This window comes from Saccoglossus kowalevskii, chromosome 6 (genome assembly GCF_978046115.1).
Source record: "Saccoglossus kowalevskii chromosome 6, keSacKowa6.1, whole genome shotgun sequence".
NCBI classification, from domain to species: domain Eukaryota; kingdom Metazoa; phylum Hemichordata; class Enteropneusta; family Harrimaniidae; genus Saccoglossus; species Saccoglossus kowalevskii.
Window position 1 is genome coordinate 40,829,478 of NC_140646.1, and position 19,366 is coordinate 40,848,843.

The 19,366-nt window shown below is 37.1% G+C and overlaps 1 protein-coding gene across 1 annotated transcript in view; it reads left to right on the forward strand.

Annotated features, from left to right (window-relative positions):
- LOC100378354 (uncharacterized) overlaps positions 1 to 19,366 on the forward strand; it is an 88,024-nt gene that overhangs the window by 19,912 nt on the left and 48,746 nt on the right. The window contains exons 6-7 of the mRNA XM_085500550.1: positions 15,961 to 16,122; positions 17,855 to 18,060. Coding sequence (XP_085356676.1) covers positions 15,961 to 16,122; positions 17,855 to 18,060 — 368 coding nt within the window. The remainder of the gene's footprint in view (positions 1 to 15,960; positions 16,123 to 17,854; positions 18,061 to 19,366) is intronic.

Genomic DNA, 19,366 nt, shown 5'->3' on the forward strand with positions numbered 1-19,366 from the left:
AACTAGATAGGCGGGTTTCGATCTCGGACCAAGTGAAGGAAGCCCTGCCTTGGTGGTCGTCACTGGCCAACCTCGGACAGGGGAGCCCCTTGGGCCCACTCGCCACAGGTATGACTCTGGTAACAGATACCTCCCCCTAGGGTTGGGGAGCGCATCTATTGGGCCAATAAGCCCAAGGATATGGCCCCGGCATTAGTTTCGGGACTACCATATCAACCGGCTCGAACTGAGAGCAGTGTACTTAGCACTTCCACGCTTTCTACCCGTAGTTCGAGACCACAGAGTCCTGCTCCGCACAGGCAACGCAGCAGTGGTCTCCTTCAAGAAGAAGGGGGGGACACGTTCCCCATCGTTGTCAGTCCTAGCGGAGCAAATCCTCCTTTGGTGCCTGGAATACAATGTGGAGCTAACTGCACACCACCTTCCAGGGGTGAGGAACAGTCTGGCGACGCCCTTTCAGGGCGGCTCCGTCTCCAGAACACGAAGTAGCTGATACCCCAGTGGGTAGCCTCTAGGCTGTTTCGGTCGTGGGACGGTCCAAGGTTGGACCGTTTTGCCGCACCCCGTAACGCCAAGCTCCCGACGTACATAACACTCCTGCTGACTCCAGGAGCCTGGGCCAGGGTCACTTTGCTAGCCCCGTGGACTCACTTAGTTGTGTACGCCTTTCCTCCCTTCCCGCTAGTTCACTGGGCACAGGAGAAAAGCTTCGACAGGTGCACACCCGCATATTATCATGGGTTGCACCCAATCGGCCAAGCAAGGCCTAGTTTCCACTTTTTGTTGGGAAGGCTAGTCGAAGCGCCAGCAGTGCTTCCGGACTTACCGGACCTGCCGTCCCAACCAGACGGCGCACTACCAACGAGCCCAGCAGGTATCACTTACACGCATAGAGGCTCTCAGTAGACCTGCACATATGAAAGCCTTATCTGAGCGGGCTGCCAATGTCCTGGCCAGGGCGAACAGGGATTCCACCTACACGGCCTACATTTCTAGGCTGCAAGCATACACTGATTGGTGTAGCGGAAGGGAGATTGATCCATACCATCCCTCTATTGGCTAGGTAGCAGGCTCCATCGTCCACCTGTTTTACGAAGTGGGTTTGTTCTACGCAGCGAACGTTGGCTACAGGTCAGTCTTGCCCCCCACCACTCAGAACGTACAGGAACAAGACTAGCCGAGTGTCCTATTTTTAGGAGACTATTTACTGCTTTCCAGACGCCAAGACCCCATACAAGGGAGCCGCCCAACTGGGACTCGTCGGCTGTGTTGTCTGCTCTAAGCAGACTACCTTTTGAGCCTCTCCAATCAGCACCACTCAAATTTTTGATGTGGAAAATAGTCTTCCTACTGGCTCTCGCCTCAGGTAGGCGTCGGTCAAAGCTAGGCGCGCACTATCCTTTGCGGACGGTTGTGCCGCTTTTATGGGCGATCAAGTTGTACTAAGACACGAATCGGGTTCTCGCCAAGAACCAAATCCCAGGACACGATCCTCAACCGATCGTCATCCCCCGGCTGGCAAATATTGTCAGTCCAGAGGATCAGGAGGAATTGCTTCTCTGCCCGGTCCGAGCGCTGAGTTGCTACGAGAACCCAGTGTTCTCCACAAGGGGTTTTAGGTGGGCGGCCCGCCCATCAAGTTTTACGGCCGCCTAGTAACTCTCAACACCCGCCCACCAACCTACATCCAGCTGAAATTATTTGTAAAAAGCTTGCATTGTTCTTCCCAAGCCTAAACAAAAGAGTAGTTGCCCAACCCTTTATTTTGCTATTGTTTCAAGAGTCCAAACATAAACAATGACCACAGGAAGTCTGCAAGCAGTTATCAAGTGTATTCATGGCAATGTGTCAATCGCCTGAATTCATCGTCGCCCGACTTTGTTGCCATTTATTGCTCACGATACGCAACTACAGTGGTTTCAATTTACAGCTGTATTTTTAATAATCGTCTTCCAATCACGAAAGAAAGAATTAAATACGAACGAAATGTATATGCACAGAAAATAAACAAATATATTAGCATATTGTACGTAAACTCGAACAAAAATTTAAATTCTACGTTCGCTCGATTTTCATCGTGAAAACAGCATGGAGAAGGCAAACTGGTGACCTTTTGACCTACCCCATTCAACGACCGTCGGCCACCCACCGGTGTTGGCGCTGTAACGATTTAGTATCTAAGTTGCATAGAGGAGCAGCGCATTCTGGGTGTTCGTGTACTGAATTCGAAAAGCGGTAATAAACATCAAACATGGCTGCCAGATTAGTTTACCGCGAGTATTTGTAATTGAATAATATTTTAGTTATCTTTTCCACGTACTTTTTTCATTTATCCATTTTTTATGTCTAATCTTTCGAGAACATAGCAGATTCTTTTATTTTGCCGATTGCTAGCATTTTTCTTGAATCCCAAAACAACGTGTGAAAACGCAACGTATCGTGACCATACATGCGTAAATGCATCTTACCGTCCGTTGGCACGGGTGAGTACTGATGCCACAAATAAAAAATGTTATGAGTTTTATTTTGCCAAATCGTCCGTTTTGGCGTCGGGAACAAATCACCTCGTATATTTTCTACATTATAACTCGTACTTGCTCTTGGTTACTCGAATTGCATTTCTTGAATGCAGAATAATTTGCGAACGTATAAATCACCGATTTCAAACTTTTTGCATTTCGTAAATATTAATAGTGACCAATCTGTTTGTATTTCAAAAAATTGTAACATGTTTCAATTAAATTAAAAAGAGAATAGTAAATAACTTAGTGTGTATTGCATTTCATGACATAAATGCTAGAAAGATGTATGTAAATGACATGCAAATTAATATGCAAATTTATGCTAATTAGGCCGCCCACCAGCTATTTTGGTTTGTGGAGAACACTGGAACCGTACCAGGTTTTCTAGACGGGGAACCAAACACATGTTTTTGTGTTACGACCCTGGCAAGCGGGATAAGCCGGTTTCCCCGACTTCCATCCCCAGGTGAATTACTGCGACTGTATTGGAGGTCTATAATACACTATCCTCCTCAACACAGACCTTGCAGAGACACCAAGTACAAGAACATGAGGTCCGTGCGATTGCCAACTCACTAGCGCTAGCGTCAGGTGCCCCCCTCAAACACATTCTGAGGGCAGGCTTCTGGAGAACGCAGAACGTCTTCATCAACTACTACCTAGGAGACACCTAATCTATTGAGCAGGGTCTCTTCAGGTTAGGCTCTGTCGTAGCGGGTCAGGTCTTGTTTGCTGACCCAGCCCGAACGACTGCAGGGGCCTCTGCGCAAAGGCGATAAGTCAGTCTCGGCATTTTTGTGGGCAGATTGTCTGTTCCACTAGCACTTCCTGGAAGCTCCCAGGTTTCGCATCTGTCGACCTACGCCCTCATGCAAACTGTTTCGGTCCTACTTCAAGCTTATCACCCCCGAGTTCGGCTTGGGTCTAGCTTTCTCGGGCACACCGAACCCTGTCACCACAGCAGCATTGGCTTCTTGCTTCTGGGACAGCACAGGCAAGGTAAGACACCACCCTTCTTGGGTCTTAACTTAGGTTTTTGGGTTTGTTTTTCATCCCGGACTGGGGGAAATTCTTTCATCATTCTCCTTTTTTTTTTTTTTTATGTTTGCTTGGAAAAACCCGCCACCTATCGGTGTCTGACTCTGCCTACAGTTCAAAATAGTCATTTTGACTGACCGGAGTCTATGGTGGGTAATTGAACGTAGTGAATTTAGGCGAGGGTTCTTCGAACCCGCCTATTCACATAGTTCATACCCACCATAGACTCTGGGTCCCCCCCCCAACCTCCCCACTCTTTCCATCGCTTTGGTTTAAGTCCTCGAGGCGGAGAGAAAGGAACCAGAGTGAAGGATGGCTACCTGTGGCGCTGCCAGGTAGCCTCGGTCACGTGGGTTCGTGACGTAAGGGGTAAAAGAATCTTGAGGTCATGGGGCTTCCCCTGACCTGGATTCTATCTCTCCGTCACCGGCAGAATCGCTGATTAATGCCTACAGTTCAAAATAGTCATTTTGACTGACCGGAGTCTATGGTGGGTATGTACTATGTGAATAGGCGGGTTCGAAGAACCCTCGCCTAAATTAGAGCACTTACGTTGACACTAAAGGGCTATTTTTGAGCTTGCATGGCTAGAGATCAAAACCTCTAAATCTGAGTGATTGACATTGGTGGCAGTGATGGAATACAGTACAACTCATGCACAGCATAACATTACACCCATACTCAATATGGGCAAGCCTTAAACTAATTAGATTTACATCTTGTTATGATTGTGATTTTCTGTAAAATATTTTCTCTATCAGTGAATGTGCTTTACAGAGGTAACGTCGCAATAAGTAATATTTTAATAATTCAGTATATAGCAACTTCAATTTTCTTTTATATGCACTTCTATAGGAGATATTTTTCTAATGGAGCAAATATTGAACATTTGAAATGTGTACTCTGCCATGAATTGTATACTAGATGACAAGAATTGAAATGAACACTGACACAGCTGTGGAATCATTAAACACACCCTGGTATAACCGTTTCTTACTCTAGTCAAACCATTGAACAATGATTAGAATACATTTTTTGTGATGTCTAATACTACATTGTTTTTCATAGCTAGATACATACTTGGTCACAAGGGAAACATGGAAAAAATAGCAATATTTAAAAATCACAAATTTGTTCAGATTCATGTAGCAAATTGAAATACATTAATGCCACTGTTGCAAACACTTTATTTTACAAATATTATTAAGTAGTGTATTTTTCTGTTAGTGTAGATGACACATTTTTAAATGGTGACCATATTCTCAAAATAATTCTTGGTTTGACATTAGTTTTAAACAAACCTATAAACAATAATTTACAGTTGTGTTTTGCGAAGAGTAACAAGACGCACAAAACTTGTGTTACTCTTTGTCATAAAGAAATTAGATTATTAAATTGCATTTGAAAATTATTTTGTTTAGAAAGATTACTAATGTATAATATCACAGATTATCTTAGTATTATTGCTTAATAAATCATTATAAACTACTTCATTAACACATCAGGCTTACTGATGGTGGAACAATTATTGAAAATGAACAAACACATGTTTTAATAGCAGAGTCAACTAACAACGCTTTTGTTTTAACATTTTAGCTATAAAGGTAAATCAGAACAACATATACTCTTCATTAGAAAAATAAATTAAATGCACTGCAGTAAAGAAAATTATCCTGAATATTTTTATGATGGGTTTTCAGAATATAAAATTACCATGAAAATCTGTGATTCCTTCTAACTAAATTACAGTATTAAATGTTGGATTTGTGGCAGAATACTGTGAACAAAAAAACAACGTAACCAGCAATATTGAAATATAGCTCACTGTTTTGCTAACAAATTAGTAATATCAGCTTGCTATTGCAAACTGTTAAAACTGTTGGGTTGATTTTTCATCGGTAGTAACCATGTATTTTATTCAGTCAAACTAAGTCAACTTTATACACTACATGTATATATAATCTCTAATAAATATTTTAAATTCATTATAAAGCCATAATAATATAATGCCGTGATATATGTTCAGAAAAGCATTTGTTGCATTGGTGCTTAAGTTGTCGATAATAATTCCCACAGTGCAACAGTATGATGTCATTTATAGCCACAAAGATGGTCCATTACATAGCTACTGATGCATATACCAATTTCTATCAATAATTTGTTCAAGCAAAGTATTGTGGCTTTTATTTAGCATAACACTAAGCATATTTCTCAAATCAACACTTTTAAGTCTTTATATTGAATTCAACGGTTAGAAATTGGAACACACAACTAGCTCATAATCATGGAACGTGTTTAGTATTTCTGACCAGCAAAATGCCGATAGCCTTACCGGTAATTGAAAAGTATCTCTCTAGTCACAGGTGTGCAAGAAAAGTCTGTTTAGCTTTAAGCTTAGTGATTATTTAAAAGAGACAGACAATATTACTGCATGTAGTTGTCTTCAATACTTGTATCTATATGGTATAATGATGGCCTTCAGGTTAGTCCTATAATACCCATACATGTATGTGGATCTCTTTCATGATTTCAAATGACTTTTGACCACCATATTCGACTTTTGTCATCTCTCAGAAAATGAAACCTGCAATTGTTTTCATATTTTTTTCTAAATTTAGTGAGAGCTATGGTTAATAAGAAATTACATGTCCATTTGTTGCAAAATTATACAAATTATTATTATACATAAAAAATAGAGGATAGTGCTCAAATAATTAACGTGTATGCAACTTGCTCTTCATAATAATGCACGAAAGTGATTCATAAACAGTTTACTTGAATGGTTATTGACAGATGTACGTATCAGTATATCTCTGTTAATTGAAAATTAGTATGCATGTAAACAATATTAGGCCTAGAAATAACATTTATGTTTCTGGTCTTTACTTCCACCAATTCAAAATCACATCACAGCTTTTCACACAGAAAAAATAAATTCAACCATCAAGAAAAATAATAAATGAAAGCATCATGTTAAAAAAATAAAACAATTATATGTGTGTGTGTTTCAATTTAAGAAAACAAATTGACTAGAAAATTTCGCTTTTTATTCTGTAGAATTTATTATTAATAGTTTTTTACAAATCGTCTTTAATATTCATTACTGAATGTTTTGTTAACCATAGCATACACTGCTGGTAATTCTTTAACTTTAGCTTGACATGTCTGTGTTAACATATTGGTGCTAAAACCATGGCAACAAATACAAATTTTTGTAAGTAGACCAGGTTTATTTCTTTAGAAATATACTGGTACTATCACTGCAGAGATTTTGATTAAGATACTCAGTAGAAATGCAGGATATATCAGGCAAAGTGTTAATTAGTTAGTTGAATTATTAGATTAAGAACGCTTCACTTTTATTATCATGTTTAATCTTTGGATTTAATGATTGAATTAAAACATATGAACTTTTTATTATCTTTTCACAGTGCTTCTAAAGTCAGTAAAATAACTCGTTGTGTCTACTTGCATGTAAGCTACTCTAAGAATTATAATCAGGGTTCAGGTATAACAGTCCAGTTGCTTTTCGTATTGAAGGTTTATAAAAACTATCAAATGAAATTCTGTCCAGAATTACTTCCATATTTCATGTGGTTTGATACCACATAAAATTATGCATCAAAAAACCAGGCAGATTGTATATGCAACAAATAACCTGGTAGATGCAGCAAATAACCTGGTAGATGCAGCAAATAACCACATAGATGCAGCAAATAACTACGTAGATGCAGCAAATAACCCAGTAGATGCAGCAAATAACCCAGTATATGCAGCAAATAAAACAGTAGATGCAGCAAATAAAACAGTAAATGCAGCAAATAACCCAGTCTATGCAGCAAATTACCCAGTATATGCAACAAATAACCCGGTATATGCAGCAAATAACCCGGTAAATGCAGCAAATTACCAGGATATGTAGCAAATTACCCGGGACATGCAGCAAATATCCAAGTAGATGCAGCAAATAACCCCATAGATGCAGCAAATAACCCAGTATATGCAGCAAATGAAACAGTATATGCAGCAAATAACCCAGTATATGCAGCAAATGACCCGGTATATGCAGCAAATTACCCGGTATATGCAGTAAATAACCAGGTAGATGCAGCAAATTACCAGGGATATGCAGCAAATAACCAGGTAGATGCGGCAAATAACCTGATATATGCAGCAAACGAAACAGTAGATGCAGCAAATAACCCAGTATATGCAGCAAATGACCCGGTATATGCAGCAAAAAACCCGGTATATGCAGCAAAAAACCTGGTATATGCAGCAAATAACCAGGTAGATGCAGCAAATAACCACATAGATGCAGCAAATAACCACATAGATGCAGCAAATAACTACGTAGATGCAGCAAATAACCCAGTAGGTGCAGCAAATAACCCAGTATATGCAGCAAATGAAAAAGTTGATGCAGCAAATAAAAAGGTAGATGCAGCAAATAACCCAGTATGTGCAGCAAATGAAAAAGTAGATGCAGCAAATAACCTGGTATATGCAGCCAATTACCCAGTATATGCAGCAAATAACCCGGTATATGCAGCAAATGACCCGTGATATGCAGCAAATTACCCGGTATATGCAGCAAATAACCAGGTAGATGCAGCAAGCAACCAGCTAAATGCTGCAAACAACAAGCTACATGACTCGGTATATGCAGCAAATAATCAGGTAGATGCAGCAAATAACACAATAGATGCAGCAATAACCTGGTATATGCAGCAAATTACCCAGTATATGTAGCAAATAATCTGGTATATGCAGCAAATAACCCCGTAGATGCTGCAAAAAACTCGGTATATGCAGCAAATTACCCGATGTATGCAGTAAATAACCCGGTATATGCAGCAAATAACTTGGTATATGCAGCAAATAACCCGGTATATGCAGCAAATAACCCGGTAGATGCAGCAAATAACCAGGTATATGCAGCAAATAACCCGGTAGATGCTGCAACTAACCCGGTATATGCAGCAAACAACCCGGTAGATGCAGGAAATAACACAGTAGATGTAGCAAATAACCAGCTAGATGCAGAAAACAACCATGCAGGTAGATGCAGCAAACAACCAGCTAGATGCAGAAAACAACTAGGTAGATGCAGCAAATAACCAGCTAGATGCAGCAAACAACCAAGTAGATGCAGCAAACGACCAGCTAGATGCAGCAAATAACCCGGTAGATGCAGCAAACAACCAGCTAGATGCAGCAAACAACCAGGTAGATGTAGCAAATAACCAGCTAGATGCAGAAAACAACCAGGTAGATGCAGCAAACAACCAGCTAGATGCAGAAAACAACCAGGTAGATGTAGCAAATGACCAGGTAGATGCAGCAAACAACCAGCTAGATGCAGAAAACAACCATGTAGATGTAGCAAATAACCAGGTAGATGCAGCAAACAACCAGGTAGATGTAGCAAACAACCAGCTAGATGGAGCAAACAACCAGCTAGATGCAGCAAACAACCAGCTAGATGCAGCAAATAACCAGCTAGATGCAGAAAACAACCAGGTAGATGAGCAAACAACCAGGTAGATGCAGAAAACAACCAGGTAGATGCAGCAAACAACCAGCTAGATGTAGCAAACAACCAGCTAGATGTAGCAAACAACCAGCTAGATGTAGCAAACAACCAGCTAGATGTAGCAAATAACCAGCTAGATGCAGAAAACAACCAGGTAGATGAGCAAACAACCAGGTAGATGCAGAAAACAACCAGGTAGATGCAGCAAACAACCAGGTAGATGTAGCAAAAAACAGCTAGATGCAGAAAACAACCAGGTAGATGCAGCAAACAACCAGGTAGATGTGGCAAATAACCAGCTAGATGCAGCAAACAACCAGGTAGATGTAGCAAACAACAAGCTAGATGTAGCAAACAACCAGGTAGATGCAGAAAACAACCATGTAGATGTAGCAAATAACCAGCTAGATGCAGCAAACAACCAGCTAGATGCAGCAAACAACCAGCTAGATGCAGCAAACAACCAGGTAAATGCAGCAAACAACCAGGTAGATGTAGCAAATAACCAGCTGATGCAGCAAACAACCAGCTAGATGCAGCAAATAACCAGCTAGATGCAGCAAACAACCAGGTAGATGTAGCAAACAAACAGCTAGATGTAGCAAACAACCAGCTAGATGTAGCAAATAACCATCTAGATGCAGCAAACAACCAGCTAGATGCAGAAAACAACCAGGTAGATGTAGCAAATGACCAGGTAGATGCAGCAAACAACCAGCTAGATGCAGAAAACAACCATGTAGATGTAGCAAATAACCAGGTAGATGCAGCAAACAACCAGGTAGATGTAGCAAACAACCAGCTAGATGGAGCAAACAACCAGCTAGATGCAGCAAACAACCAGCTAGATGCAGCAAATAACCAGCTAGATGCAGAAAACAACCAGGTAGATGAGCAAACAACCAGGTAGATGCAGAAAACAACCAGGTAGATGCAGCAAACAACCAGCTAGATGTAGCAAACAACCAGCTAGATGTAGCAAACAACCAGCTAGATGTAGCAAACAACCAGCTAGATGTAGCAAATAACCAGCTAGATGCAGAAAACAACCAGGTAGATGAGCAAACAACCAGGTAGATGCAGAAAACAACCAGGTAGATGCAGCAAACAACCAGGTAGATGTAGCAAAAAACAGCTAGATGCAGAAAACAACCAGGTAGATGCAGCAAACAACCAGGTAGATGTGGCAAATAACCAGCTAGATGCAGCAAACAACCAGGTAGATGTAGCAAACAACAAGCTAGATGTAGCAAACAACCAGGTAGATGCAGAAAACAACCATGTAGATGTAGCAAATAACCAGCTAGATGCAGCAAACAACCAGCTAGATGCAGCAAACAACCAGCTAGATGCAGCAAACAACCAGGTAAATGCAGCAAACAACCAGGTAGATGTAGCAAATAACCAGCTGATGCAGCAAACAACCAGCTAGATGCAGCAAATAACCAGCTAGATGCAGCAAACAACCAGGTAGATGTAGCAAACAAACAGCTAGATGTAGCAAACAACCAGCTAGATGTAGCAAATAACCATCTAGATGCAGCAAACAACCAGCTAGATGCAGAAAACAACCAGGTAGATGCAGCAAACAACCAGCTAGATGCAGAAAACAACCAGGTAGATGCAGCAAACAACCAGGTAGATGCAGAAAACAACCAGGTAGATGTAGCAAACAACCAGCTAGATGTAGCAAATAACCAGCTAGATGCAGAAAACAACCAGCTAGATGCAGAAAACAACCAGGTAGATGTAGCAAACAACCAGCTAGATGCAGAAAACAACCAGGTAGATGTAGCAAACAACCAGGTAGATGCAGAAAACAATCAGGTAGATGCAGAAAACAACCAGGTAGATGCAGAAAACAACCAGGTAGATGTAGCAAACAACCAGGTAGATGCAGAAAACAATCAGGTAGATGCAGAAAACAACCAGCTAGATGCAGAAAACAACCAGCTAGATGCAGAAAACAACCATGTAGATGTAGCAAACAACCAGGTAGATGTAGCAAACAACCAGGTAGATGCAGAAAACAATCAGGTAGATGCAGAAACCAACCAGCTAGATGCAGAAAACAACCAGGTAGATGTAGCAAACAACTAGGTAGATGCAGAAAACAACCAGGTAGATGCAGCAAACAACCAGGTAGATGCAGAAAACAATCAGGTAGATGCAGAAAACAACCAGGTAGATGTAGCAAACAACCAGTTAGATGCAGAAAACAATCAGGTAGATGCAGAAAACAACCAGCTAGATGCAGAAAACAACCAGGTAGATGCAGCAAACAATCAGGTAGATGTAGCAAATAACCAGATAGATGCAGCAAACAACCAGGTAGATGCAGCAAACAACCAGGTAGATGTAGCAAACAACCAGCTAGATGCAGAAAACAACCAGGTAGATGCAGAAAACAACCAGGTAGATGCAGAAAACAATCAGGTAGATGCAGCAAACAATCAGGTAGATGCAGCAAACAACCAGCTAGATGCAGAAAACAACCAGTTAGATGCAGAAAACAACCAGGTAGATGCAGAAAACAACCAGGTAGATGTAGCAAACAACCGGGTAGATGCAGCAAACAACCAGGTAGATGCAGAAAACAACCAGGTAGATGCAGAAAACAATCAGGTAGATGTAGCAAACATCCAGGTAGATGCAGAAAATAACCAGGTAGATGTAGCAAACAACCAGGTAGATGTAGCAAACAACCAGCTAGATGCAGAAAACATCCAGGTAGATGCAGAAAACATCCAGGTAGATGCAGAAAACATCCAGGTAGATGCAGCAAACAACCAGCTAGATGCAGCAAACAATCAGGTAGATGTAGCAAATAACCAGGTAGATGTAGCAAATAACCAGGTAGGTGTAGCAAATAACCAGGTAGATGTAGCAAATAACCAGGTAGATGTAGCAAATAACCAGGTAGATGTAGCAAATAACCAGTTAGATGCAGAAAACAACCAGGTAGATGTAGCAAATAACCAGGTAGATGTAGCAAATAACCAGGTAGATGTAGCAAATAACCAGGTAGATGTAGCAAATAACCAGTTACATGCAGAAAACAACCAGGTAGATGTAGCAAATAACCAGGTAGATGTAGCAAATAACCTGCAAACAAATTGTAATGTGCTTTAATGGTTATCAGCATATTGTTGGACATCATTCGCTAGAATTTGAAATAAAATATTTGCATAAATTAACAATTCTCAAACTAGCCATCAGAATGTGTTGAACTGTACAAGTATGTATATTCCAAATATGCTGGCTTATTTCAAATAATGTTAGAGTAATATTGAATGAATTCAAGTGTTTAGGGCTCCCTAGTTTGTTGAATAATTGTGTTGAAGAGTAAAATATTCAATTTGTTTTGAAAGGTTAAATAAAATATTATTATTACCAAGTGTACCACTTTGGCTTATTTCCTTGTAATGATGAGATACTCCAAATAAGATTAATAGTATGCCGCTTTAATTTAATTTTCAGCAATCTCACAGGTATTAAAGTGTACATCTCTCTAGATATTGTCATAATGTGATTGTGTGGTTTATGTAAATACATGTAGATTGTCAAGTGCAATGTCATTGACTACGTCACTGTTATGACCTACAACGTACATGTGACTTCAGGCCTACCAATTAAATCATAAATGAGTGTGAACATATGTGAACTTACACCATATGCATTGCACTGATTGGTTGATGCTATATCAGTCTGTATTTGTCTACTTCAAACCAGTCAGACTATGAAGACACTTAATTTTCCACCTAATGGCATCCCAACGAATTTCAGAATGAAGTTATTATATCTTTAATAAAAGCTGGTTCGGTTGACTCAAATAAATATACTTTGGTGCATGGAAATACTGTAAAATCATTTAATTTTCATGTTTGATGATTAAATTGTGTTTATGATGACAAAATTTTGCAAAGATTTCTGTGATGCTGTGTCTTTAGAATGGCAATAAAATTGATACAAAATTTCAAGATTTTTACTGATTCATGAAATTCAGGAAAAATTCTTGTCTGAAAGCAATTTAACAGAAAAAATTTGGTTAATTTGGTATGGGCTGAAAATATCATGATTTTACATAATTATTTTGGATACTGTTACATGTATTACTCTAACAAATAAAGAAATTGTGCTGATGCATACATTAATATTACAAGTCTGTTTTGACTAATCACATTTATAGTTATTGTTATTCTTTATTAATACTGGTTTTAATATTGTCACAATTGTTTTGTAAAATTGCTGGAAACTACTAAATTTAATGAAATGTTGAATTGATACTTTCAGTTGCACATTTACATGTATATGTTTTGATGCTCCATAGTGTCTAGATAGTGAATATGTATGTAACAGAATTGTGTGCATTTTGAAATGACAAGGTTTCAGGAAGTTTTCACACAAATTATTTTCACAGAAGAATTTTTAAAAACCATTCCAAATTACATATTCACACTTATCAAAAATCAATGTTAGATACAAGTTACAACCATTATGTGTTCATTTGATTTCAAGGTAAGAAAAATCCATTATTGACGATTCAAATAAGTACTGTGAAGAAATTAAAAGGGGTACCACAATGTGAGTGCAACAGTCACAGTGATTTTGCACAACTTTTTGTTTTGTTTTAAATATCTATTTTTGTGTTTTCATCAAAATAAATTGTTCCTTTTACATTCAGGTAAGCAAATGCATAAATTTAACAAAAATTGCAAAAAAGAGGTATTGTTTATATATATTACATCTACAGTCTCTGAGAAAAGTGAAGAAATCTGGTGAGTGCTTGCTGAGTAGTACTTATTTGATTGATCATTTTGATGTCAGAATTAAAATGAAGATGGACACAAATTTGCATATTGATAGATGAATAGTACAGCATTGAGTACCCTATTTAAAAGATCATAAAATCTTTTGTGGCCAATGTTTTTATATCTTGTAAAGTTTTGACGACTAGTAAGCATCTAAAGATGGTCTAAAGGTATTTCATATTCGACTGTGTGATTTATTATTCATTTAAAATATGCACAAATATTACACCACTGTTTTAAGTATTTTCCATTTATGATAGAACTCTGAATTTTTTTAGAATAATTAGATTTAGCTATGGATTAAATAAAATATAAAAAGTACATTTTGATTTGCATGTACCATGAATTCTTTTTTTATCACTTTACATTAATTATAACTCAGAGAAAATATCTCATAGTATTAAGACAAAAATGATCAAATTTATCAGTGGTTTCCATAGATGAGTGATGTGATTAATTTTGTAACATCAAAAGTATTAGCATACACCTACAGATCACAATTAAACTTTACCATTTGATATATGCAACTACATTTTATCTGATTTTATTCACAGGACACTTGATTTAGTTTTGACTAAAATGTGTATATTATTAAGTCTACTATTTTTACCATTCTTAAACTTGCATAAATTGTTTTCATATTTTTTTTCTTCAAAAATTATCCACAAAATGAATGAAAAAATGTTGTCTGTTTGTCTGTGAAATGAGTGAAATGGCAGTAGGGGTATCCTGAAACTAGAAGATGTGGAATAATGAGTTGATAATTAAGAACCAGACCATGATATGATTATTATATATGTATGTCAATTACCTGTACTTGCAAACAAAATATATGCTTTCCTATCAATTATTGTACTTGATGCAGCACCGCAGGCAGAACTTAATTCTTTTCCACCCAAAGTGACTGACCCAGGCTGTTCTTTCAGTAATGAATAGCACATTTTTGAATTGCCTGCGTGTATGTGTTCCCCATTGGGAATTCTGTCAAGTCGTTGTACCATTGATTGTCAGTGACTTGCAGTCTAAACATTTGTATTCTCTGGATGAGGAAACCTTGATCAAAAACGTTTGTAGACGGAAATTTGATCAGTATACACTCAGAGTAAGCACAACATTGTTCTTTTAAAGTGAGTCCAATTTGAAGCGTATTTTTCCCACCATGGCTCAATAATAAAGTAGAGCTGGCAGTGTTTACCCAATACTAAATATATGAAGAATGACTTTATTGTGAAAAGGTAGATTTTATATCAAAAAAGAAATTGTGTTTTTATTGAGACGTGATAGCTTTCTGATTGGACTTTAGAATGGATTTTCCACATGAATAGTTACCATATGACGTTGAGGCGGGAATCGATTCCTGCCTTGCTACGATTGATGAGAGAGGCGTCACACAGTAGCAACTTGAGATTCAGTGGTAAACTGAGAGCAGTTAAGATTTGTCAAATACAAGTGTTGAAAAAGAATATTTATAGCAATCTCGTTATCTTAAAAAGGATTCTCTTGTGATCATGAATCCCTTTCTTGGAACAAAAGACAAACATCAAGCAATATTATGAGCTAGACTCACATCTAGTTTAAATAGTTGTTGGAGGTGATATACATAAGTGAGTTCCCATCTGTAGCTGCCCATTACATTTGCATCAGGCTACCTATGTTAGTCTTTATTCTTTCAAATGAGAAAAGAATCGGGTGTGTAATTTGAGACATCAGTTGTTTTCCTCGGTATAGTACATGAGCAGCGATATAGAACTCAGAGATAGCATTACTTTTTTCTTGGAGGGTAAGATGAAACACATTTTTATTGCTTCTTTTCATCTTTGTGTGAAGCATGACAATGGATTAATATATACAAGGTGTTTTATGGCAGTGATCGATGCTCCTCATCATAACAGTTGTTGCCTAAGAGAACGTTTCAAAGATTTGAACGAGAAAATATTACGCTTAGGAGTTTAGATTTCTTTTTTCTTTATTTTTAATCATTATTTTTATTCTAGAACCGTATTGTATTTTCATCTTACTCATCATTTTCTTCTTTTTTTTTTCTTATGCTCAGCACGACCACCTCCTAAACGTAACCGCTTGGACTCGTTTGCTCCAAGTTCAATCGCTGAAGAGGTTGGTGAAGTAAAGTATGTTGGTCAAGGCTGCTGTAAACTCCAACTACCAAATTTGGCAAAGAAATTTAAACATCCAGATGGAATTATCGACCCTGGAGGTAAGTCCATTTTATTGCTCGTTTTCTAGCTGTGTTTGTCTGTTATCGATCTGGCATTACTAATTATCATTGGTTGTACTGTCATGATGTAACAGTCTATCATTTAGTGAAGATTTCAAGTGCATTTACTGTCACTCATTGAAGGACATTGTTTTTTGTTTTATTACACTTATTCATGCCGACCTGTTTTAACTCTACTGTCGTGTTCTTTGCCAATCTATCTTCTGATGTACAGTGCTAACATGTAGATTAACCATAATACCTTTCTTACCTTTAAGTGCTCATGAACAAAAAAATTATGTAATGTTTCTCTGAAAATCCTGAAAGTATTTTATTAAATCCATATTTTCCATTATCAATATAGCACTAATTGATTCTTGGATTTATTTAAATGTGAGAGGATTTGTTTTTCGAAAAATGTTCACTTACATAATTTAATTTTTTTGTAGGTTATATAACCAAGTAATGTCTGTGTATTTTACTCCTGAATGCACTGATTGTCTGCAAGTTCTAACAGACACTAGATAATGTAGATTGTAAACTAACATATGCAATAAACTATGTGTTAGAACTAATATAGGAAGTATGAGTAGGCAACAATGTGTTACTGTTGATTTTGGACCAATCAGAAATTATTTTTGATATTATCTAATCAAAATCAAAAGAATTAAGTTATCAAAAAAGAAACATTTATAGTTTACTAAACATTTTTCAGGTGATGAAGCAGTGAAATAAAACCTACAATATTTTTATATATTTCTAATACTGTGTAGCTTTCTGCAAAGACAGATAAAAATAACTTATTAATCTATGAATAAAGAAATAAAGATTCCATTGAAATATCATGTTTCAAAATCAAGTATGAAATTTGTGTCGCATCCATGGAGAGGTTTAATTGTGGTAAAATTAAAAAACAACAGTAAAATGTTCTGTTTTCAAGTATTCTATGAAAACATTATGATCAGTGGGATCCCAGTGCGTGTGTCTCACTTTACATACTCTACTTTTTATCCATAACCTTTTCACTAGTACTATACTGCATATATTTAAGGTAGTTCAGAATTGAAGAATGTGCTATTTTCTTCTTACTTTCATAGAATTCCAGCTATTTTGGTACTGAAATTGAAAAAAAACAAACATTTAAGTCATCTGACAATTTTTTTGAGAAATATGATTCCTAAATTTTTTTAATGACATAAATTTATCTATTATTATTGTTAGTAATCCTATTAATATATTAGTACAAAATTAAAAAAAAATATTTATTATTTCTTTTATTCCCAGTGAAAATTGTTATTTCCATATCAAGATTATTTTATACCACAACCAAAAGATAAAATGTTTAACATTTATCAAATAATTCTTTTTGAATAGATGTGTTGATTTGGATTGACAAACCATTCTCCAAAACAGACAGTTTGTGGTATAGTTCACTGGCATGCATATTAAAAAAAAAGGTGTGAGCACAGACATGATGACATAGATAGATAGATAGATAGATAACAGCTTTATTACAACCGTGTAGAAAATTTTACATTTCTAATTTGACAAGCCTTAGCTAATTTTCTCACTATATATTGTAAGGCATTTCTCCTCCATATTGCTATGCACACATAGTACAGTAGATTTAAGTTTAACTCTCTGAACAAGAGGACAAATTTCTTCACATCCCAGATATCTACAGACATTGTACATGTATTAAAATACTAATAATATGTGTTTCTCATCATAGGTCGTGTATGGTTAACTTGGTTGAGCTTTGTTGCTATAGCGTTTGTGTACAACGCCATTGTGATTTTCTTGAGAGGCACATTTCCGTGTGCTAACAGTGATAATATCGCGATCTGGTTGACGTTTGATTATATCTGTGATCTCATCTATGTCATCGATATCACATTACGATTGAAGCACAAATATGTGGATCGTGGCTTGTTTGTTGTGAGTATATATTACAATTCTATCACATTTTTGTTTTGTTTTGTTTTGTTTTGTTTTGTTTTGTTTCACTTTTCTTTTTTTATCATATCAATATTTGTTTACTGGCATCATGTGATTGATTGAAATCTTTTGATGTAACATTAATTTTAAAAATTAAAAAAGTTTTGACCATACAGTAATAATCACAATCACAATATACCGGTACCTGTGTTCAAATTTAGGTAAAATTATCTGTGAAAATGTAATTTTCTTGTTTCCTTTTTACTAGTTGAATTATTACTGTGTGAGAGAGACATTGTGAATGGCAAAGCTGTGTCTGGTGACAATGCTGCATGTGCTTTTGTAAATGACAGAGGTGTGTGTCTATGTTCAAAATAAGTCATATTTTAATAATCTAATATTCAATAAATGCAATGGTTGATTTATGTGCACTTTCTAATCGATAACACAGCTGGATGCTTGGAAATGTTTAAATTTGTAAACTGAAATTAGCTAGATTATTGTCTCTTTGAAGCTGTCATAAAATAAGTGTCATAATGGGAGTCGTATGCATATTTCAACTATGAGCAACTGGTGGCCATTTTAGTCCCAAAAAACACCAAATATCAACATTTGGCCATGTCATCAATCATTTCTCAGCGATCCTTGTTTCATTGGTTTCATTCATTCTTGGAATTACATCACTGGTGTCTGATTGGTGGCCATTTGGTTTATTTACAAGTGTTTTACTCGTTTCTTAGGTACACTTTCATTATTTTTGACTCCCGTGTGCGAAGTACAAAAGGGGAGTCTTTGCAGTTAGTGTGTCTGTCTGTGTGTGTGTCTGTGTGTGTGTGTGTGTGTGTTCCATCAATATCTCAAGAATCATACATTGATTTTTGATGAAACTTGGTGCATAGATGCTCTGGGCCAATGCGCAGATTTGATTAGGTTTTGGTAAAAATCCATGCATATTAATTACCTAATTTGCATGATAATTAGCTAATTTTTAGCTGTTCCATGACTAAACTAATGCACAGATTTGATTAGTTTTGGGTAAAAATCTGCAATATTAATTACCTAATTTGCATAATGATTAATCAATTTTCGGTTTTTCCACTGATATCTCAAGCACTAATCATCACATTTGAATAAAACTTGGTAAATAGATGTCATAGGACACTGCACAATCGTGATAGTTTTTAGGGTAATATCAGTACATATTAATTACCTAATTTTCATAATTAATTAATATTCAGCTTTTGATATTTCAAGTTGTAATCATCACATTTCAATGAAACTTGGTACATAGATGTGATAGGACACT